The sequence below is a fragment of the Acipenser ruthenus genome, chromosome 2 (genome assembly GCF_902713425.1).
Source record: "Acipenser ruthenus chromosome 2, fAciRut3.2 maternal haplotype, whole genome shotgun sequence".
Classification (NCBI taxonomy): domain Eukaryota; kingdom Metazoa; phylum Chordata; class Actinopteri; order Acipenseriformes; family Acipenseridae; genus Acipenser; species Acipenser ruthenus.
In genome coordinates, this window is record NC_081190.1 from 36,519,159 (window position 1) to 36,542,554 (window position 23,396).

Genomic DNA, 23,396 nt, shown 5'->3' on the forward strand with positions numbered 1-23,396 from the left:
GTATATGGTATTATTATTATTATTATTATTATTATTATTATTATTATTATTATTATTATTATTATTTATTTCTTAGCAGATGCCCTTACCCAGGGCGACTTACAGTCGTAAATAAAAAATACATTTCAAGAATCACAATACAAGTATTAATACAATTAAGAGCAAGATTATACAGTGGTTAATTTCATATACATAAAAATGTACAGTATACCGTATTAGGATAATGAATAAATATAGACCAGATAGCTTGCGTTCTTCTGTGTTTTGTTCTACATTAAAAAAAAAAAAATAAATCAATGATTTGCACAGACTGAGGAACATAAACAAGAAAAGCTGTCATTTGAAAAATAGTCAACATAAAAGGTTGATACATGTGTTTTGGGTTTTGTCTGTGATTCTTTATTTTTCTATTAAGAAACACAGCAAGAATGAAGAGTCAAGTATTAACACATGTGGTATTTTTGACATATTAAAGGAAGAAAACAGGAAAACGAGCACTGTAATCTTTTTTGACATTCAGCAAAACTCTGCCACATAGCCAAAAGCCCAGAGTACAACAGTTAGGAACAGAAACCTCACTTTGATGCTAGGAGTTCTGGACATCTGAATAAAATGTTTGTAACAGATGCAATTACAAGCAACTGCATCCAATATGAATGATAAGTTAGATAAGAATGGAGGAATATACCACAGCGTACACAGCATTAGGGTAAAAACGACAACAAAAATGTCTTAACAAAACTGAAGAACGTAAAGATGCATTACAAGTATTTTTGCTCTAATGCAGAATATTAATAATATCCTTTTGAAGTCTACATTTTATTGAAATTGATTTGGTGCAACATATGCTTAAAATTATACCATAATATATGTTCAGTCTATACAATAATCCTACTTTCTACTTTCCCTTTTTAATGATACGTTTCTATGACGTGCATTGGATGTGCGGCTTACCTCTAGCACATGATGTTTCCCTTAAAAAACTGACTTCAGTGGTGCTTTGAACCATTACTACTGCACATAAATCATCAACAGTGTTTAGTGATCCAACTGCACAAGGTTCAAGCATAGTGCTGTCAGACACCATAATACTGTTAAGTAAGATCTTTGATAAATTAGTTTTGATAAATGCCTAAGAGTTTTCCACTAACTTGCTTGTAATGAATAAACTTCCGACCTGGAAATGCTGAAATTCTGTCAACAGAGATGGGCAAAGTGCATGTCACCTGAAAGTAAAGTGTGGCAGAACGATCTATGTTGGTTAGCTGGAGTTCGGGTTAGCTGGAGTTTTTAAAATACATTTAAATCTGTATTTCACAATGCTGTTATATACAGTCTAACTTCATTATAACGAACCCCACCCTGAGACCTGGAGAAATGTTCGTTATATGAGGTTGTTTGCTATAAGAGGGTTTGGCAATTTGCTGTATCAGAATGATGAAGAATCACCCAAATTGAATTGAACATCTTTATACAGTATACTGTAGTTCTTTCAAGACAACTTCACATTGATCAACATTTAAACTATATATTTAAAAGAAAACAGTAAATAAATGTACAAAATAAAAGGTACACTTACATGCTGAATACAGTAATTGCGTGCCCGTTCTTTGAAAAATCCACCAGCGTAGATTGCTTCATGTTTTTCGTGCTTTTCTCAATGCACGCTGTTTCAGTCTAGTTACCTCCTCATGCCTGTTGCCATGGTTGCACACGTCACACATGATTCACACTACAATAGGTTATCTAGCCCTTTAGAACGAACACTTTTACAAAATCTACCAGGATAAAACGATCTCGGTAGTGACTGACACTGAACTTTCTCCAGTGTGAATGTGTTATTCTCTCAGTGAAAACAAAGACCTTGGTAGGCTAATTCGAAGTATGTTTCTGTAAATTTAAAGCATTAATGTGCATGTTTTGATGATTATATATATGCTAAATGCATTGATTTGGTTATCAAACAAGCAAACAAAAGCCTTGCGTGTTTTTTTTTCCCCCAACAGCATAGAAAATATTTTTCTGTGTTATTCTGCAGCAAACAGATTCCTAGGATCCCTGCCGATAACACACTGACTGAACCAACCCGAGCCCAAACTGTAAATATACAAACTACACCCAACCCCGACACTTATTGTCGGGTCTTGTCGGGCTCGGGTCGGGTACCAGGCAGGAAGAGCTTCTGCCGTGATTGTCCTCCACAGGCAGGCTGGCCTTGCATGTCTCGCAGGGATAAAACACAGGCATTATGCAAATAGAAAGCAATGTACAGTAAGAATGTACAGGTGCTGCCTCAGCTGCTAAAAGACAGCAACGGGGCTGTTCAGACCCAACAAGACCTGCTTGGTACCAGACTGGGTGATGTAAACACTAATCAGTAGCAGGTCGGAACTGGGACAGTACCATGATGGTACGGAATGGTATGGTACGGTCGGAACGAGGACTGTACCGGGACGAGAATAAAATAACCACAGCCAGAGCTATTGCAGCCTGGGGGGAGAGCACAAAGTCAGCCGACTTACGTTGCTTGATCCCTGGGAAGGAGCGACTCAAGCCACTGACTTAATGCAGGGCACAAGGCCGCAGCGGGACGTACCAAACAGCAGACTGTAGTGCACAAATACGTGTAATTAGTAAAACTAATACAGCGATTATTTTTAATATCACATAGAATTTGTGTAAAAACACAATAAATGTGAAAATCTATAGCAGAAAAAGTAAAAAGTACTTATCTAAATAGGCTCTCCTATCAGGTCAGTTCTTGAAAGGAAAAATGGCGCCGAGATCTGTGCACGCAGTCCTTTATACCCTCGGTGGCGGGAATGACTGCGTCACAGGCTTGGCCGAGCAGCTTTATTATATCTTATTCAGGTTTCGGGTCTTTAGGAGGTAAATACCCATTCGGTAATGGTTACATTTCATTCTTGAAAGGGAGCTCACTGTATCTGATTTCCAGGAGGTACAGAATATCCTAATTAATGTTTTCTGTTTTGGGCATTATCAACTATTGTGCAGTTACAGAGCCAACCTACCCAAAACGCTGTCTGTTCCATTTGTGGGTGCTGTACAGGAGGAAGCAGAGTAATGGTTTGTGCCACTGCGGTGAAAACTGGACATTGGAGGAAGACTAGAATTGATGTCTGATGAGGAGTGTGATGGGTAACTCTGTGGAGGAAAGCAGAAAGTAAACCACACTTAATGAGGAGTTAAACAAAAAACAAAATACATCTTCCTTTATTTGAATCAAAGAGAAAAACTTGTCAACCTTTTGTGTTGTTTGGACAAATCAGTGACAGGGTTAAAGCAGGCAAGACAACTACTGAGCAACGGATCACTTACCTGCCTCTCGTGTGGATGGAGGCCACAGTAGCTGCTGGTCTGTGGGATGTGTGAGGAGTTTACCGGCATTCCACTATAGCCAGGCTGGTTCATCCCACTGGAGGAGCTCCATGGATCAGTACTGTGATGGCCATCTGATGAACCAAGAATTACAGCAAGGCTATATTCAAACTGAGCAATGTTCAACAATCCATCAATCTCTCTCCAACCATACTTCGGATTCATTTTCAGGACCATTAAGCTTACAATAAACTATGTCAATATTGTTTTTTTTTTGTTTTTGTTTTTTTCTAACGAGTTTTAGATCCTTTAATTGGCCATATCAAAAAATATTGAACTGTGCTGGTCTACTGTGCCTTCAGTTTACATTTCTCATCTGAATAAAAGGCATTTGTGGTCTTAAAAATAAGTGTGTTCTATATACTTAGTCAACTGATCCTTTTAAAATGTGTAAGGACAGGAGTAACAAGAAAAAGACTTAATGTAGGCAGATTTGGAATCTGCTTTGAAATGCCTTGTAGTACAGCAAGAATACCTAAACCACACTACTAAGATCTTTGTAAAAAAAAAAATAAAAAAAAAAACATGAATAATCAACAAGCCAATTGTTGTATACAATGTAATACTAACTTCTGTTTTACTGCAAAAATATATCATTTAAAAGGGAATAATAACTGATTATTGAAAGCGACAATACTTTAAGCTGTCATCTGCTAGTAAAGCAATAAATTAATCCTGCAAGGGTAGTAACCGTTCTGTTTATAAGACTTGTTAATAAAATAAATGAAAAACAAAAACAAAAAATGGTCCATAGTTTGCATCTGAAAAAAAATGAAAACCTAAAAGAAGGGCAAACTATTAAGCCAGAAGACCTTAAAAGAAATTGGTTGTTCCTTGATTTGTTCAGTTACCTGGCATGAAGAAGGAGCTGGGAAAGGTGCTGGTCGGTGGTTTGGAGGATGGATACCCCGGTGAGTCCCTGTTGTAATCGGCAGTGCTTGCTGACGGGGCGTATACCTAGAAAACACAGCAAATATTACGACTGTCATGAGGATATTTGCACATGAGATATAATCATAATAAGATTGTTTCAGTTCCCTTAAGCTTTCAAACTCCAAACAAATAAGACATAAATCGTTTTTGATATACCAAAATAATTGGTCATTAGGGATATTGAAAAAAAATGTCATCTTTAATTTCCCTGTATTCTTATGGTATTTATACATAGCAAACTGTGCTACTATGACAATGATCGTTAAGGTCAATTCTGACTTTTTGCAAATCCTAGTGACAACATTTTTTTAACCATTTTGCCTTCAAGTAAAACATTATATGTAGCCAGACAGGCCTCTAAATGAGTTAGTGTAAACATGCAAAAACCTATCAAGCCCCAGAAATCTAACTCAGACAGGACTACAAAGCACCTGGAAAATAACTTCCATTTCTCAGGTTAAGCTCATTGCAAAATTATATGCAACTGTAGTGCTTTTTCCCTCCAAATTGCAGATGTGCTTTGTACACCCACTCCTCATACCAGGGGTCTGACGACAAAGGTGGAGGAGCACAATAAAAGTCTAAAACCTGCAAATACTGTAAACTGAAGGACAGAATAATACTAACGATGAACATGTCCTTTGCTAAAAAAAAAGCGAGCAAATCTCATGCCGACTGCCAGCCCAAATTGACATTGAAACAACACAATGGTGCTTCATGATTTGCCTAAAGTGCTTACAAAAAAAACAACATCTTTTAAGAACTCAAACCAACAGGGGAAATTACAAACTTGTTTCCACTAGCCTCACTGGAGAAACTGTGAAGGGCTGTGCAGAAACATTTACTGCAATGCATAACCAGCGTAACAATAAACCTACATGCACAGTATACAAATTATAAAAGGCACATGGCATTTACATTCATAACACCACTATTCCACACTACCTTTCTATTAAAAGGAAGAACAAATGTACAGTAAACAGAAGTATTAAAAACAAAACTTAGTAATACAATTAGAAAAAGTCTGGACAAGAAAGCTTTGTCAATATGGTCAGGTTTAATGCATCTTTATACTGGGCCCACAAATTATTCATCCAGCAGGTGATTTTCCCCCACTTGTGATTAATTGACCTCCTGTTAACATCACTCTGTTAAGAGTGGTAACAGATACACGATACAGAAGGACTACGAGTTTTGAGGAGGTGCTATTAGGATAAGCTGCTGTTGAGATCAATTAAATAGACCCCATACTTTTGTGCTTCAAATAATTTAGGTAAATAAATAGAAACTAGCATTGTTCTTACAACTAGCATTCAGCAGGCCAATTTCCTACTATAATATACTTGTAAATTGTTCTATTCAAGAAAAATAAAATCTTAATGCAAATTTTAAAAATGCATATTTTAACAATAATTAGTAACATACTTTCCTTATTCCCAATTTCTGCACTTAAGAAATTCTGACAATCAACACCACATTTTTATTTCAACTAAGGTATCTTTCTAGCCTTCAGTCCTCCACTGCATACCAAGATTCTTCATACCCTGGATGTCAGAGAAGCTATCTGTTACTACTTCCACATAACTAGAATCATGAGAACATCTGGCCCTTTTTTCTCTCCTCACACTGCTCCTCACCTTCCTGTGTCAAAACAAACCCTTTCCTCGTGGGTGGTTAACTGTATCAAGACCTGCTAAAGCATGGCAGGAAGATCTACGACAGAGAATGTGGCAGTGGCAGCAGAATCCTGCAAATAAGTTTTATGGAAAATAGCACGTAGTGCTGGTACTGAAGCTTAGTGGTGTATATTCAATGTTAACCCCCGATAGGGATTCAAATGAAGAAACTCCAAACATAGAGACTGAAATTACATCTTTTGTGGGTGTTTGGGTTTGCTTTTTAATGAGAATTTTTAACAAGCGTTTAAGTGTTTGAATATTGTAATTTCGTGACTATTTTCTTTTCTTTTATATTTCAATATTTCACTAAGAATATCAAATACATTTTCTGGATCAATTTTCATTGATATTCCTTTTACTGCCTTAGCACTGGGGACTTCACTTTGACAAATTAATTGTACACAATTAGTATTGCATCTCTTACCATGTTTACGCACAATCTTGAAATGAAACACCTCACACAGAAAATGTTGGAAATACGATTCCAGTTTGTATTACAAGCTTAATTATTAGACTTGCACATTCCTATTTCTAATGATGGCAATATATATTAGGTAAGATGTACTGGAATTATTTTATTACTGTAGCACAATGTACTTCAAAGGGGAAAAAACAACTGCTACTGTTCAAAAACTTATAACAAGCAACTCAGAAGGATAATTCTAAGGGCTCAAAAGAGTGCATAAGGTTTTGGTTAAGTTTTGTATCATTAACAGTTTTATTTCATTACTTTGGAGAAAATGTCTTGATAAATCTGGCCCCTAGTGGCTCATTGTTTTATTATGAAATGCATTTTTCTGCTAATAAAAAACACCAACTGACCTACTGAAAACCTAAATGGATTTCAGTGCAAAAATCTCATTATGTACTCTCAGACATATAGAACTACCCCCAACACCTGGCTTATGCATAGCACTTGACCCTACTTTAAGTGACATTAATGTATTGGTCATAATGTAATGCCTTTAAAACGCTGTTAATACTCATAGATTAATATCTCTATACAAGAAAAAGTCTTTTTAGGATTGTCTGTAAATAAGGTAGACGCATGAAAATCTGAGGATTAGTGTGATTTTCTACGACACACAACTGCTCCCATACAGAACAAAGTAATGCAAAAAATAACAAAGCATAGTGTAGCGAAGCCCAGCATTACTTCTTCAGTTTGTGAAAATTAAATAAGAATGATCAATTTTGAACTCATGGTTCCTAACTGAAGTTAAATAAATGATTGAAGATACCGCTGTGTTACATACATCACCATCTTTAGTGTTGTTCTGTATACAAGTATACTGAAAGAGCTGGTTCAAAACTCCAGTTCTTACACCTGTGAAAAAGCGAATGCTGAGCAGATTGCTGAGCTAACCAGTACACATTTTTCCACAGCTGAAGAGGCTCAGCCAAAACCACTAAGATTTAATGAAACAGAGCTGTGGGACTGTGCTAAAGGAAGCAGGGCAAGAAAATATGACATCAGACCATTCATAATCTTAAATACAAAAAAAAAAATGCTTTTAACTTTATATAGCCTCAAAGCAGTCCCTGGATGACTATCTACAGTAATAGGCAATCCTACCATCAAATAGATTCCGATGTGATATACTTAGTGTTCTGCATTTTCGATTTCTATCTTTAAAAAAAAAAAAATTCTGGGTATTTTTCATATATTATAGTTTATTTTACATATATTATATTGGGATAAAATCGGTAAAAAATTTGTTTTTAATTGAAACATCGGTAAAAATCGTGGGAAACAAATTCTCAGTATACACACTTTGCATGTGGAATATGATGCGTAGCAGTTCTGGTTTCTGATTAAGTTTAATGTCCCTGGCATGTATGATAAAGCAGAATCTGTGCAAGTCAAAGACACATTTTACCAAGTTAGCTGACGTTTGCGCAATCGCTGTGCTGATGGAAATAGTAACTGCAGATGGCATGAACATGACATCAGCACAAAACTAACCAGGTTTATTAGCCTTGAAATCATAAAAAGAAAAGAAAATTGACAGAACTGGGAGGTGCAAGCTTCCAAGATACGCTCAAAAATCACAGTGGACATTTCCATCAATGCGTCCATTAGTTTACCAACTAAAGCATAACCATTTTCTGTCAAATATTTACAATTAAGATTGGTCGGCGTTAGGCAGTGTTTTAGCTGATGGACGGTACTGTTGCACGAAGTCACCAATACATACCTCTGCAATAAACAGTGGCTGTCCAGCAAAGCACAGCGCTCTGACAAACTCATTAACACAGTCATTCTGCGCTCTCTTTTTATTAAAGCAAGTGTAAAAGACGCATAAATGGATTGCTTGTCTCTCACTTCACTTTATTGTTTTAGTTTAATGTGTCGCTTATTTTTCAGTATCTTTTGTTTATTGTCAGTGCGAACATGTACCTCAATGCAGCAGTATTTGCAGCGCTATGCATCTTCTGCCTCATCTGACCCACTTTTCTGCTATTTATGCTTTTTGTATACTCTGAAACATTCTTATTCTTTTGAATATTCATAAACTGATTTATGTTTTCTCCCCATTTCTCATCCACTAAATAATTATATTTTTGTGTATTTCAATTTCGTTTTTTGATCAAGCTAGTAGTTACTATGCCCAGCAATTGCCACAATAATCTGACTTTGATTGGCCAACATAATCAGGTGATAATGTGTTTGAGCGTTATTTGATCCTCTGACGTCTAAACGTACCTGCTAGGATACAGCGTAGGGCTGCTTGTTACAATGTCGGAGTCAACATAAAACACCATTTTTATCAAAATATTGTGCATTTCCTAGAAAATAGTGCAGTGAAAATATTGAATAGACAAAAATCAGGTATAAAATCAGTAAAAACTGACGTCCAGTTAAAAAAAAAATCCAGTAATATTTCGGTAAAATTCTGAATAAACCGGAAACGCGGAACACTAGATATACTGTAATACATACTTGTGTATTTTACCTACAATAGTCAGTAAATAGTTTTCTCTTGCTATTTTTAAAGGGATCTTTTCCCATTTGTAATATATCTCTCCGTATCTTTTATTTACCCAATGAAGGTGTATTATTCTCTAAAACAAAAACAGGTCAAATAAAAATAGCTGATTGTGGATGTTTGACAGCAAAAATGCAGTAAGAAACTGCGGGGTCGCCAATTTACAAAGAAAGTCTAGTTTTCAGTCAGGTACCATTGTTGCAGCGAATCACAAAACTTACAACTGCTTCAAAAAATAACAATTACTACAAACAATTTAAAGAGAATAAACAGCACTATGTATGTCAAATTTCCAACAGATAACTTTAAAATCGTGATTTTATCGCAAATATGTATTATAAAGTAATATATACATAATAAAGTAATATAACTTGAAAACTGATTTGAATTTCTACCTGTTGGCTATAAAATATTAGACTTAAAAACAAAGTACTATTTACAGTATGTATCATAAAATAAGAATCTTTGCTTTTGTTTTGCCGAGCAAGCTAAAAGGATTTAGCTGGCTCACATTGACAAACCTTCATTCTGTTTAGCACAGTTTGCTTGTTTAACAGTTTTTTTTACACAATGGAATTCAGGAATCTCCCCCAAAGCCAAAAACACATTTTTCTACGGGAAACTCATTATAAAATTCATACACTTTGCAAATTCTCAGAAGGTTAATTGTAGATCGTAATTCACAGCACATGTTTCTATTTTGTGTTGAGGGTGGGGGCAAGGTTGGGTTGGGGGGGTGAATGATCCCATAAGCAAACCAGAGAGAGAGAGAGAGAGAGAGAGAGAGAGAGCGAGAGAGAGATCCGGAAGGAAATCCCACCCACCTCACCCCAGAGTTTATTCTATCAACCTGCAATTGCTTTAATCCAAACCAGATGCTGAGTCCTTCCAGAGCTTTCTCACAGGACAAACATGCAAGCGGCTCAGGGCCTGGCGTTGCCATCAAATGGTAATTAATACCATATGAGCCATAATCGAGAAAAAAAAGGAAAAGAAAAAAGCACACGCAAAAGTACCCCCCCCCCCCCCCCCCCCCCCTAGACATAAACCCACCCAGCCCCAGCCCCCACAATAGGTATGAGAGTGCAGGTCCTGCTGTTCTGCTAAGTATAAGGTGCACCATGAAAAACAAGTGTACATAGTTACAATAACCACCTGTAACACTGTTGCCTCAGAGCCACAGATGAATTCACAGTCAGAATGTGAGTAGGGGGCAAAGGCCAGACAGGGTTAATGAGATGAGTGTCAGCAGCACCACTGCAAATGTGTGCAGGGGTTACACAGCATACAAATGGGGAGTTTATTTAAACATGCCAATCATGTACAGATACATACTTTTTTTTCTCTTTTAGTTCCTCTGTTGGAAATCTTTCTGAAGCAGAAAAAAAGTTTATAATACTATAAAAACTCCTGACAAATACGAATGGTACGATCTACTTCCACAGCAAATCCAACCCACTATGTTCTTATTTATTTAATTCGTGTGATCATTTTGTTTGAAAGGTTCATTAAAAACACATTTATAACTAGGAAATATAACATTTCGATGGTCTTGTTTCCAGGGCACGGCAAAGGGCAGCTTTTACATTAACCCACACAGGAATAACTATAGCTCATTTAGAAAGCAGGGGGCACGCTTCACGTGGAGTGCAGGATGCACCCTATAGCCTGGAGATCGCAGGTTCAAATCCAGGCTATGTAATTGCCGACCGTGACCGGTGGTTCTTAGGGGGCGGCTCACAATTGGCCGCGCGCCGCCAGGTAGGGAGGGCTTAGGTCGACAGGGCAATCCATGGTTCACCGCGCACCAGCGACCCCTGTGACTGATAGGGCGCATACGGGTCTGCAGTGGAGCCATTCAGATCTGTGTTGTCCTCCGGCACTATAGGTCTGGTGGCTTCGCTGTGGACCCGCAGTGTGAAAAAACAGTTTGGCAGGAACACGTTTCAGAGGATGCGTGTTTCAGCCTCTGTTCCCCGAGTCGGCGGGGGGTGGCAGTGGTGAACCGGGATAAAAATAATAATTGGGCAAAAATAAATAAATAAATAAATAAATAAATAAAAAAGCAGGGGGGGAAAAAGGCTTATATGTGCAAATACAAATTGCATTGCATTCTTTAACTTAGAGAAGAGGATGACAGTTACCCAAGCTCTGATTGTTTCGGATCTGTATTTTAAAACGGCAATGCCTGTGGAGACCAGAAAAGTTGTTATATCCCCTTCAACTCAATGGACACAGTAACACCTATATATTGGTTTTAGGTTTATGCACTATATGGCAACACTTGAAAAAATACACTACCAAGCTAAAATGGTTACCTCATTTAAATATGTCAGCTATATGCTTTAATTGAGTTTACTACAAAAAAATGACATGCTTTAAAATGACCGTAATCAATCAATATGAATTATTTGTTAATTAACTAATTGTATAAGTATTACTTAATATAGTTTATTCACAAATTCCAAAGGTTAGTTTTACTTTCATTGCATTGGTTCACTTTTTTTTTTTTTTTTGCACAATCATTAAATGTCAAAGTTTAAAAGGTACACTGTTCACTGCAGTAAGTATATACCGTTTGTAAAACTTCCCCCAAAGTTATGAAATAGTGCTGCAATGCATTTGCTGTTTAAAGGGCATAAAGCACCTGTACCATGATACACAGTGCTAGATCTCATTCATTGTATGGATTTGAGTTTGCATTCGTTTTCTGAAAACTGCTCTTTTCTGTGTTTACATGTCTTGGAACAGTTAATTCAATAAAAATGTTGTGATATTCGGAAACATGAGTCTTGAAATTGGCACTACTGAAAACAACCACAATTATTGTGTACATGTAACTTATAGAATGAAACGTAATAGCATAATAGTAATTCTGCACTGCCTCTTAATAAAGGTACTCTATTTAGGCTGGTTTTAAATTAATGCTTGGTCTGACTTTCCCGCATTCAAACATTTAAAATAAACTACATGGCAGTAAAGTCAGTCATGCCAGACTGGCATAAATAGCTACTGACGTCACAATGTGACACTGGTTTACTTAAATACTTTACAAAGTCTATGTAAGTACATAGAAAGTGAAGCAAATGAATAAACCATAGCAAATTCTGACTTAATAAGTCCATTCTGTGGCCAGAATGCACTGGTCCTCTGAAACTCACTGACCACATGTCTATAATTACGTGTTCATAACACTTCCAAACCCCATCATTAAAGACTGCCATTGCTTGATGATAGTCCACAAGCAGAATATTGTTTTTTCAGTTATCTGATTCCCCCACCCTTTCTTTAACTCTAAACTTAACCCAGGGATTTTGTTAGCAGCAAAGTTTCCAGATGGATATGTGGAATTCTGATTATAAAACGCCCTAGTTAAAGAAGGATCCATTTTAAAAAGATAACATTACTTCATATCTATGATGTAATGGAAGTGTTTTGCTGTGGTTTTTTTTTTTAATATTCTTATTTAGTATCATAAGCTGCGATTTAATTTGCATGCACATATTTTCTGTGGTTCTACAGTCCAAAAAATGCCAATTAGTCTTGCAGACAAAAATCAAGCACTTTTCAACAATCATATGTAATAAAACAGAATTTTTTTTAGGATTTTGCAAAACAAACATGCAAACAAAAGAGACAAATATTGAACTTGTTTTAACCCTCGTGTCAAACTTAAAAGGGACTTTTGAGACGATGCAAACCATACTGGCAGCTTTTCACATGTTCACATTCAAATATTGTCAGATAATCATCCTTGTGCCTTGGAGCAATACGACAAAATGCAAATAAACTGCAATAGAATGTATAACATTAGTTACAAAAATGTGTTATAAATGCCTTATTACAGGAGTTTTCCTGGACCAACAACTGTGGTAAAATTACCAAGTATTACACTATATATTTTCCATAGTGAGAGCTTTCAAAAGTACAAGGCTGTTATTTTATAATATGTAAACCAACTGCATACTAATGCGACCATTATCAGTGGTGCGACAACAAATGCACGACTTTATTAGTTTGTAAAATATAAACGGACAATTAATAATATTCAAATGTTTTCAGAACATATACCCTATAAATAGCATGGCCAACACAACAACACGTGCTGGATCAGTTGATAATGACATTTGAACAGTGCTAACAAACAACAATAAAGCAGCATGCAGATCGTAGCTTACAAATGTTAAGCTTGTAAAAACACATTTTATGAAAATTCTGATGGAACATGCATTATCATTAAGAACAATTTCTCTTCAACAGCTTCTGTACCCACACTATGTGCAAAGGGAGGCATTTCAGAACTACATCTTGATGCGCTGTTTACAGAATTCCCACAGAACAAAAGGAAACAGGGCAACAAATTTCAGATGCTAGCATGCTAGTTGTCAGTACCTATTAATAAATTGATCCTCTAAATCTACTCTTATTCACATGGGACACAGTTTAAAGTAAAATAAATTGTGTTTAAATGGAACTGTTGTCTTCCTCTTGCTATCATCTCCAATTATTACATCCTAATCAGCTCTATGGGGACTAGGTGGCGAGGGAAGGGGGCTTGAGAAACACGTCTGCCGTTGCTACAGTAGTTTTAACTTCGGCAAATGTGACAGCCATTCCTTTCAAATTCCTAGAGATTAAAATGTTTTTCTATTCCATTTACCTTATTTTGTAATGCAACATACCTCTTTTTGAACTTTGAAGAGTAATTTATAAATATCTAGTGTAATAAATTGGAAGCTACTCACAGCACATTCCACAACAAAAGAATAAGTGAATCTCACTTTTCCAAATTATGCTGTGTTCCTTGATTTAAGGAAAGTAATTCCCTGATTTTAGCAAATTTTGGTTTAGACAGGCTTCATATATTGTATTGTTAAACAGAATACTCCATGGACTTCCTGTTTTTATTACACTCATGAGAATGTCAGTCAACAGCCCCCTTGCCCCATTTGTGGAATAATTACAGTACTACTATGGTCGAATTAGCAGATTTTGCTTCTAAAGTCTAATGAAACCTGCTGAATAATGTTATGTTAACATACTGAATTACATACCACTTTGTAGTTTTCCATATTTGTTATTTATTTTTTTAACTGGAAACCTTGATAACATACAGCTACAGCAGGTCAGCAAAACACATAATTGAAATTTCAAGGTAAAAAACTAAATAAAAACTGTTACATTTGCTTAGTAAAAAAGGCTGTGTGTCTACATATACAGTAGGACTGTTTCATGAGAAAGTTTTTAAAAACTAAATATTATTTGGTCAGGTTCAGCCCTGTAAGAACAGACCAATAACTACCAAGCCTCTAATTCATGACAAAATATGACACCTTATTTGTACCCTTTAAAACATTTACAGGTTGCCACAGTAATCTCATCATCTATCAAATCATTGTTACCATATGGTGCTAATTTGGCTTTATAGATTATCAGGTAAAAAATTGCCTATATTTATAATAGCACATTGGTTTCTGGTTTAGATACAGTACTAATTCTGCAATACGTTTTCTGTCAATGCTAATTAAAAGAAGCATTTTGATGTATGCATGGTGTTGTTTAAATTTAAGGCAGCTTTGAAATGCTGCCTACATAAGTAAAAAGAAACCACAGCCTTAAATTCAAGCCGACTCTTTATAAAGAAACCAATTTTAACTTGTTTACACTACTGGTTCCAAATGAATTCAAGATGGTGGCTAGTTAAAGGAAAAGGAGGCCATGCCAGAGGGGTTTGATCAAAGAGCTTCTATTCAGCAATTTTCAGTTTTTAATTGACCACGAATTAGATGAAATTAACCCAAGAAAGGGTTTCGTCATTACTGAATAATGCCGGAAAAGGACTGCCATTCAAAACCCTCTGCTGCTATTAACCCAGCAACTGTTCTTGCTGGCTTGATTAAAACAAACAGCCTTACCTGGGCATCAGGTTAATGTGTCAGTGCTGTCACTCCCAGGTTGATTACCCTGGCTCCACAGGTTTATTACACAGCCCTACAGCATTTTAATCAGGGTAGTGGAGGCTTGGTATTTGGACAGGCCTAGCAGGTCTGGGTTACAGATGGTGGCAAAAAGGCTCAATTTAAAACATTACAAAAAGTGTTAAATATGAATGCAGACTTTTCTTTTAAACTTTTTTTGGGGGGGGGGGGGGATAATGCAAAAACTGCCCCTTTAATTCTGAATGCCAGTGCACCATACTGAGGAGAGCATGCAAACTTTTAAAACTTTCTGCACAGGATCTTTACAAATGTAAATCAATAGCATCCTGAGATTTGACTGTATTTTATTACAAAACGTCCTTGAAAATGGATAACTGGTCTTACACTCAGCTTTGTTTACATCTGATGCTAATTTAGGGCCAACTGGTGGCCAACTATTATAATTGTTTTACATATTATATTAGACCTAATTTTAGTACAGTAAAAAGCTGCTTTTAAATGTCACAATTTAGCTTTAGAATTATTTATTTATTTATTTATTTAAATAAAGTATTAATTTGGAAAACTGATCATCAAGTGAAGTCTTAATGTAGTCTAACTGCACACGAGTGGTCCCCCCCCTTCTTTATGTCTTTAACACAACACCTTAAGGGCCTTACTGCAGAACCAAAAATGAAAGGAAATGCACTTGATGGCCTAAATACTTCACATCCCCAGTCTGGACAAAAGAGCACGGCATGGCCTAGAACAATCTGTAATTTACAGAACAGTCACGAGGGACTGCACTGACAGTACTGTACTTGTATCCACAACAAGGACAGGACATCCTTCAACTCCAAAGGAATAATACTGTACATTTATGACAGCTTTTATATAGGAGATAACATGCAACCCACAGTGAGACGATTGCAGTAATAAGAACCTACAGAAGGGCTGCTTGTATTTCACATATCTACCTGACATACAGTAGACACAAGCAAGATAAACACCAAAGAACTGCTGTTTTGCCATTGAATCAGAACTTGGTTCTTTTACAAAACATGTTCTTTGCAATAACTGGAGGATGTAGTAGGTGGTTCACTGTACACTTGTCTAAAACAATAGCTAACATTGGCTGAGAATTTAAAATAAATAAATCAAACTTAAAAAGCTGAGGAATTGCAATAGACAGCTTCACATCATACCCATGGCAAGGTTTAAAGGCAAATGTATCCTTACAATTTTACATCTTCGTACCTTTCATGGTAGGATATACCAGTTTGAAGTAAACCAGAAATATTTCCTAAAAGCCCAACAGGATGAAAAAACAAAATCAGATAAAAACCCTCTCATCACAGTAAGTTGAAAAAAACAGCTATGTATTGGACAGTTCACTTTACAGCAACATTTCCATTCATGTCCCACCTGTGTAATACAAATTTAAACAAGCATGTTGATAACATATCCATCTATGACTGTATATACACAATTAGAGCAACTAGTAGTAAAAGTGAGATGTATAATATATACTGTATGGTCACCTTTACTATTTCTGTCTGGGGATATATTATTTGTAAGTTAAAGGAGACAGACAGACAAGATTTTTTCTTCCCTCAAATACATATTAATAAAATTGCAGTATACACATCAAAAGAAACACTGAAAACAGGAAATGGCTTTCAGCATTCCAAAGAGCAGTTATGGGAGACAGTTATACTTACCGACAGTTAATAAGATCCTAAAACCGCTCCAGAAACATAAGGATTTGAGATAACTTTTAGAAGGCTGTCGTATTGTTTAACTACTGAGTAAACCAATGCCCTTTGGGGTATAGTATAAAATATATTACATCCAAATAAAGGAGAAAAGCAAACAGAGAATTGCTCTCCCCACTACACAAAAGACAGAGGAATCTGGAAAGGGTTAAAACCATTATCTATTGGACATTATCTTTCATTCTACTGAAAATAGAGACATAACCCATTCATTAAAAAATATATTTTTAAATAACTTTTATAGGTACTGAATATGTACTGAACAAGTACTGGCGGTTTGCAACTTTTTACAGTCAATTAATTGCCACCATAATCAATTGATAGAGTAATTAAGAGTAATCTCCTAGTTTCTGAAAGCAGAGACGTTTTAAACAAACATTAACAGTCAGATCATACTTTATGAATCCCTCGCATGTAGCAAAGGGTCATTTAAGAAAATAATTGTTGGCAACACAACGCTCATTGCCATGCCTCGGGGTTTGGGGATAAGAAAAAAGTGATTTTCATCTAAGCAGAAGCCTTTTCAGAATGTATGTATGTATGTATGAATGTATGAATATATATATATATATATATATATATATATATATATATATATATAGACGTGCTCAAATTTGTTGGTACCCCTCCACAAAAAACGAAGAATGCACAATTTTCTCTGAAATAACTTGAAACTGACAAAAGTAATTGGCATCCGCCATTGTTTATTCCATATTTAATAGAAATCAGACTTTGCTTTTGATTTTTTATTCAACATAATATTGTAAATAAGAAAACAAATGAAAATGGCATGGGCAAAAATGATGGGACCGCTAACCTAATATTTTGTTGCACAACCTTTAGAGGCAATCACTGCAATCAAACGTTTTCTGTAGCTCTCAATGAGACTTCTGCACCTGTTAACAGGTAGTTTGGCCCACTCTTCCTGAGCAAACTGCTGCAGCTGTCTCAGGTTTGATGGGTGCCTTCTCCAGACTGCAAGTTTCAACTCTTTCCATAGATGTTCGATAGGATTCAGATCAGGACTCATAGAAGGCCACTTCAGAATAGTCCAATGTTTTGTTCTTATCCATTCTTGGGTGCTTTTAGCTGTGTGTTTTGGGTCATTATCCTGTTGGAGGACCCATGACCTGCGACTGAGACAGAGCTTTCTGACACTGGGCAGTACGTTTCGCTCCAGAATGCCTTGATAGTCTTGAGATTTCATTGTGCCCTGCACAGATTCAAGGCACCCTGTGCCAGGCGCAGCAAAGCAGCCCCAAAACATAACCGAGCCTCCTCCATGTTTCACTGTAGGTATGGTGTTCTTTTCTTTGAAAGCTTCATTTTTTCATCTGTGAACATAGAGCTGATGTGACTTGCCAAAAAGCTCCAGTTTTGACTCATCTGTCCAAAGGACATTCTCCCAGAAGGATTGTGGCTTGTCAATATGCATTTTAGCAAATTCCAGTCTGGCTTTTTTATTTTTCTTTCAAAACTGGAGTCCTCCTGGGTCTTCTTCCATGGAGCCCACTTTCACTCAAAAAGCGACGGATGGTGCGATCAGAAACTGACGTACCTTCACCTTGGAGTTCAGCTTGTATCTCTTTGGCAGTTATCCTTGGTTCTTTTTCTACCATTCGCACTATCCTTCTGTTCACTCTGGGGTCGATTTTCCTCTTGCGGCCGCGCCCAGGGAGGTTGGCTACAGTTCCATGGACCTTAAACTTTGTAATAATATTTGCAACTGTGTTCACAGGAACATCAAGCTGCTTGGAGATGGTCTTGTAGCCTTTACCTTTACCATGCTCGTCTATTATTTTCTTTCTGATCTCCTCAGACAACTCTCCTTTGCTTTCTCTGGTCCATGTTCAGTGTGGTGCACACAATGGTACCAAACAGCACAGTGACTACTTTTCTCCATTTAAATAGGCTGAATGACTGATTACAAGATTGGAGACATGTGTGATACTAATTAAAGAAACTAATTAGTTTGAAATATCTCTATAATCCAATTATTTATTATCTTTTCTAAGGGGTACCAACAAATGTGTCCAGGCCATTTTAGAATATATTTGTAGAATAAGCAATAATTCATCTCTTTTCACAGCTTCTTTGCTTTATTCTATGACATACCAAAGGCATGCAAGTATACATGATAAAATAGCTTTTAATTTCATCACTTTTCAGGAGGAATGAAGCATTATTTCAATGAGCTGTAAGGGTACCAACAAATTTGAGCACGTCTGTATATATATATATATATATATATATATATATATATATATATATATATATAGTGTAAGGTAGCGGGGTGTGTGAGACAGCAGGGAGGGGGTTAAAACCTCCCGGAAGAAAAAATTGCGCCTTTTGTTAATTGTTTTATTGTTTAATTTAATTCGTTAATTGTTTTGTTAGTTATTTACGGGAGGGTATTTAAGACGTGTAGCCAGTCTGCACGAGGCTGCTGAGTAAAAGGAGGTAGAAGTGTGGTGCTCTGCGTCCGAGCAGTCGAGGAAAAATTAAGTGCTGTGTTAAAAGTGTGTTTTGTTTTGAGGTGCCAGGTAAACGGCTTAGCCATCCTGCGAGTGAGTTAGGGAAATACCCTGTGTAGTTAGCGCTTCAAAGCGGAGTTAGGTTTTTGTTTCTGTTCTGTTTGTTTTTGTGTTCAATTAAAAATAGAGCTTCAGCGCTTAAAAACTCCATTCAGTGTGTTGGGTTGTATTTTTAAAGGGGCAACGAACCTGTGTAGCAGCGTTTCGTTTACAATTATATATATATATACACACACAGTGCCTTGCAAAAGTATTCAGACCCCTGACCAATTCTCTGATATTACTGAATTAAAAATGGTACATTGAAATTTCATTCTGTTTGATATTTTATTTTAAAACACTGAAACTCAAAATCAATTATTGTAAGGTGACATTGGTTTTATGTTGGGAAATATTTTTAAGAAAAATAAAAAACTGAAATATCTTGCTTGCATAAGTATTCAACCGCTGTGCTGTACAAGCTCCCAGTTTACACTGATGAAAGAAATTGCCCTAACGAGGACACAATTACCTTATCATTGGCCTCCACCTGTGAACCATTAAAGTTGCTGTCACATTTTCTGGATAAAAACCCCACTGTTGAAGGACCATTGGTCAGGCTGTGAATCTGAAGGAAAATGAAGACCAAAGAGCATGCTACAGAAGTTAAGAGATAAAGTAATACAAATGCATAGATTAGGGAAAGGGTACAAAATAATATCCAAGTGTTTGGATATCCCAGTGAGCACAGTTGGATCAATAAATCAGGAAGTGGAAGCTGCATCACACCACCCAGGCACTGCCAAGAAAAGGCCGTCCCTCAAAACTCAGCGCTCAAACAAGAAGGAGACTTGTGAGAGAAGCCACAGAGAGGCCAACAATCACTTTGAAGGAGCTACAGAGTTCAGTGGCTGGGAGTGGAGTAATGGTGCACCAGTCAACCATATCAAAAGCTCTGCATAACTGGCCTGTATGGGAGGGTGGCAAGAAAGAAGCTGTTACTCAAAAAGTACTATCTGAAAGCACATCTGGAGTTTGCCAGAAAGCATGAGAGTGACCAGCTGCGATGTGGGAAGAGGTTTTGTGGTCAGATGAGACCAAGATAGAGTTTTTTGGCCAAAACTCAAAGCGCTACGTGTGGCGCAAACCTAAACCTAGTATGGTGGTGGCAGCATCATGCTGTGTGGATGCTTCTCATCAGCAGGGACCTGGGCATCTTGTTAAAATTAAAGGAAGAATGGATGAAGCAAAATACAGGGAAATCCTGCAAGAGAACCTGCTTCAGTCCGCTAAAAAACTGAAGCTTGGGAGGAAATTCACCTTTCAGCAGGACAATGATCCCAAGCACAAGGCCAAAGCAACACAGGAGTGGCTCAAGAACAAAAAGGTGGCCCAGTCAAAGTCCTGATCTCAATCCCATTGAGAATCTGTGGCACTATTTGAAAATTGCGGTCCACAAGCGTCGTCCAACCAACCTGAACAAACTGGAGCAAATCTGCCAAGAAGAATGGGCCAAAATCACTCCGACACTGTGTGCAAAGCTGGTACATACTTACCCCAAAAGACTTAAAGCTGTTATTGCAGCGAAAGGAGGTTTTACCAAATATTATTGTGTGGGGGTTGAATACTTATGCAAGCAAGATATTTCAGTTTTTTATTTTTCTTAAAAATATTTCCCAACATAAAACCAATGTCACCTTACAATAATTGATTTTGAGTTTCAGTGTTTTAAAATAAAATATCAAACAGAACGAAATTTCAATGTACCATTTGTAATTCAGTAATATGAGAGAATTGGTCAGGGGTCTGAATACTTTTGCAAGGCAATATATATATATATATATATATATATATATATATATATATATATATATATATATATATATATATATATATATATTGATGAGATAAAACAGAGATCGCCTTAGTATACTGTATTATTCCAACCTGATTATATCTACAGGATTGGGTTAATATTAAACATATGGACCAACCTTTACTTAAGACTCCATCAAAATCCAGGCTGCATTATTTAGCACAGATTGCAACAATATAGTCACAAAGATCAAAGATTCTATTACTTCAGCTATTTCAGTTTCAGCTTCCTGTTGCTATTTCTGTAGTCTTTGAAACATACTGTAATCTAACCTTGATGCTATAAACCAGTTAGCAACATAATTAAGGTTGCATGCTGTCTTAATACTAATACAGCATTCTGGAGTAGTGGTCAGGGCTCAGGGCTCTGGACTCTTGACCGGAGGGTCGTGGGTTCAATCCCAGGTGGGGGACACTGCTGCTGTACCCTTGAGCAAGGTACTTTACCTAGATTGCTCCAGTAAAAAACCAACTGTATAAATGGGTAATTGTATCTAAAAATAATGTATAAAAAAAATAAAATCATGTAATTGTATGTAAAAAATAATGTGATATCTTGTAAGAATTGTAAGTCGCCCTGGATAAGGGCATCTGCTAAGAAATAAATAATAATAATACTATTAATAATAGTAATGATAAAAACACATATCTTTGTTCAACCTACAGTATCACGTTTGGTCACCCAATGTCCTGCATCTAACATGAACAAAAATGCAAAAGCAGAACTACACTACCGGTCAAAAGTTTTAGAACACCTCCATTTTTCCAGTTTTTATTGAAATTTACGCAGTTTAATGTCTCAATGTACTCTGAAATTAAAGCATAGAACAAAAACAATTGGAGATAAAAAAGAAATCATGGAATCGTTTTGTTTAACAAAATTTAATCTAAATTTTTGACTCATCAAAGTAGCCACCTTTTGCAGATATAACAGCCGAACACACTCGTGGCATTCTTTCTACAATGGAAATCAAATATTGTTCGGAAAGTTCTTCCCAACACTGTTGTAGAAGTTCCCACAAATGTGTTGCACTTGTAGGTTGCTTTGCTTTCACCGTTCTGTCCAGTTCATCCCAAACCAGCTCGATGGGGTTTAAGTCTGGAGACTGTGCTGGCCATTCCATGATTTGAAGCCTGCCGTCTTGTTCTTTTCTTCTAAGGTAGTTCTGACATAGCCTGGAGGTATGTTTTGGGTCATTATCGTGCTGTAGGATGAACCCCTGACCAACTAGGCGTATACCAGAGGGTATTGCATGGCACTGCAAAATGCTGTGGTAGCAGTTTTGGTTCAGGGTGCCACTCACTCTGTGCAAGTCGCCGACTCTGCATCCAGCAAAAGAGCCCCAGACCATCACGCTTCCTCCTCCACGTTTGACAGTTGGTGTCACACATCGAGGAACCATCCTTTCGCCTACTCGACAGCATACAAAAACCCTGCGTGATGAACCGAAGATTTCAAATTTTGATTGATCGGTCCATAAGACCTTCTTCCAGTCTTCAGTAGTCCACTGGCGGTGCTTCATGGCCCAGGCAAGCCTCTTTTTCTTATTTTGCCATCTTAGCAATGGCTTTCTTACTGCCACTCGACCTGTCAAACCTGCAGCTCGAAGTCTTCTCTTCACAGTTGAAACTGAGACTTGCTTACTTCGACCAGTGTTAAGCTGTGCTTGAAGCTGTTGTCCTGTGAGCCGCCTATCACGCAAGCTGTTGACTCTCAGAAACTTGTCTTCTGATTCTCTTGTGGCTTCTGGTCTGCCAGGCCTCTTCCTGTCACTGTTTCCTCCAGTTTCCAAGTGCCTTTTGATGGTGTAGGAAACTGTACTCACTGACACCTTGGCTTTCTTTGCAATTTCTCTAAAGGAAAGACCTACACTTTTAAGGGTTATAATGGTCTGTCTGTCTTCCTTTGTTAATTGCCTTTTTCTCGCCATTATGAGAGCAATATACTACTTCCTGCAGTACAATACTGTCCAAATATGCTTAAGAGGGTGTAGTAACACAGTCTGTTCCAACACTGCTTTTATACAGACAGAGGGTTTGTAAGTAATCAACAAAAGTTGGGACACCTGTAGGAATTGTTAGCATCAACTTTCAAGGCTTAATTTACTTCCATTGCTGCAGAACAGCTGTAAGTTGTTAACCCATTACTTGTTCCCTGAAAAAGGCCTTTTTGTATAACTCTGAAATGTACATTATTTTTCAGTTTTTGGTAACCTAAACTTTTTTTTTTTAACCTCTGGCAGTTTACCGCTTACCTTTGTACCATTTCAGGTTATTCACTGGACTTGAACTGCTTAAATTTCAATAAAAACTG

At 36.9% G+C, this 23,396-nt stretch overlaps 1 protein-coding gene across 14 annotated transcripts in view; it reads right to left on the bottom strand.

The window, feature by feature from the left end:
* LOC117421494 (transcription factor 4) overlaps positions 1 to 23,396 on the bottom strand; it is a 173,086-nt gene that overhangs the window by 31,461 nt on the left and 118,229 nt on the right. For all 14 annotated transcript variants that reach the window (XM_058995294.1, XM_058995274.1, XM_058995268.1 and 11 more), the window contains 3 exons: positions 4,251 to 4,356; positions 3,340 to 3,473; positions 3,033 to 3,165 (listed from right to left, as the gene is read on the bottom strand). In XM_058995294.1, the coding sequence (XP_058851277.1) occupies positions 3,033 to 3,165; positions 3,340 to 3,473; positions 4,251 to 4,356 (373 nt within the window). The remainder of the gene's footprint in view (positions 1 to 3,032; positions 3,166 to 3,339; positions 3,474 to 4,250; positions 4,357 to 23,396) is intronic.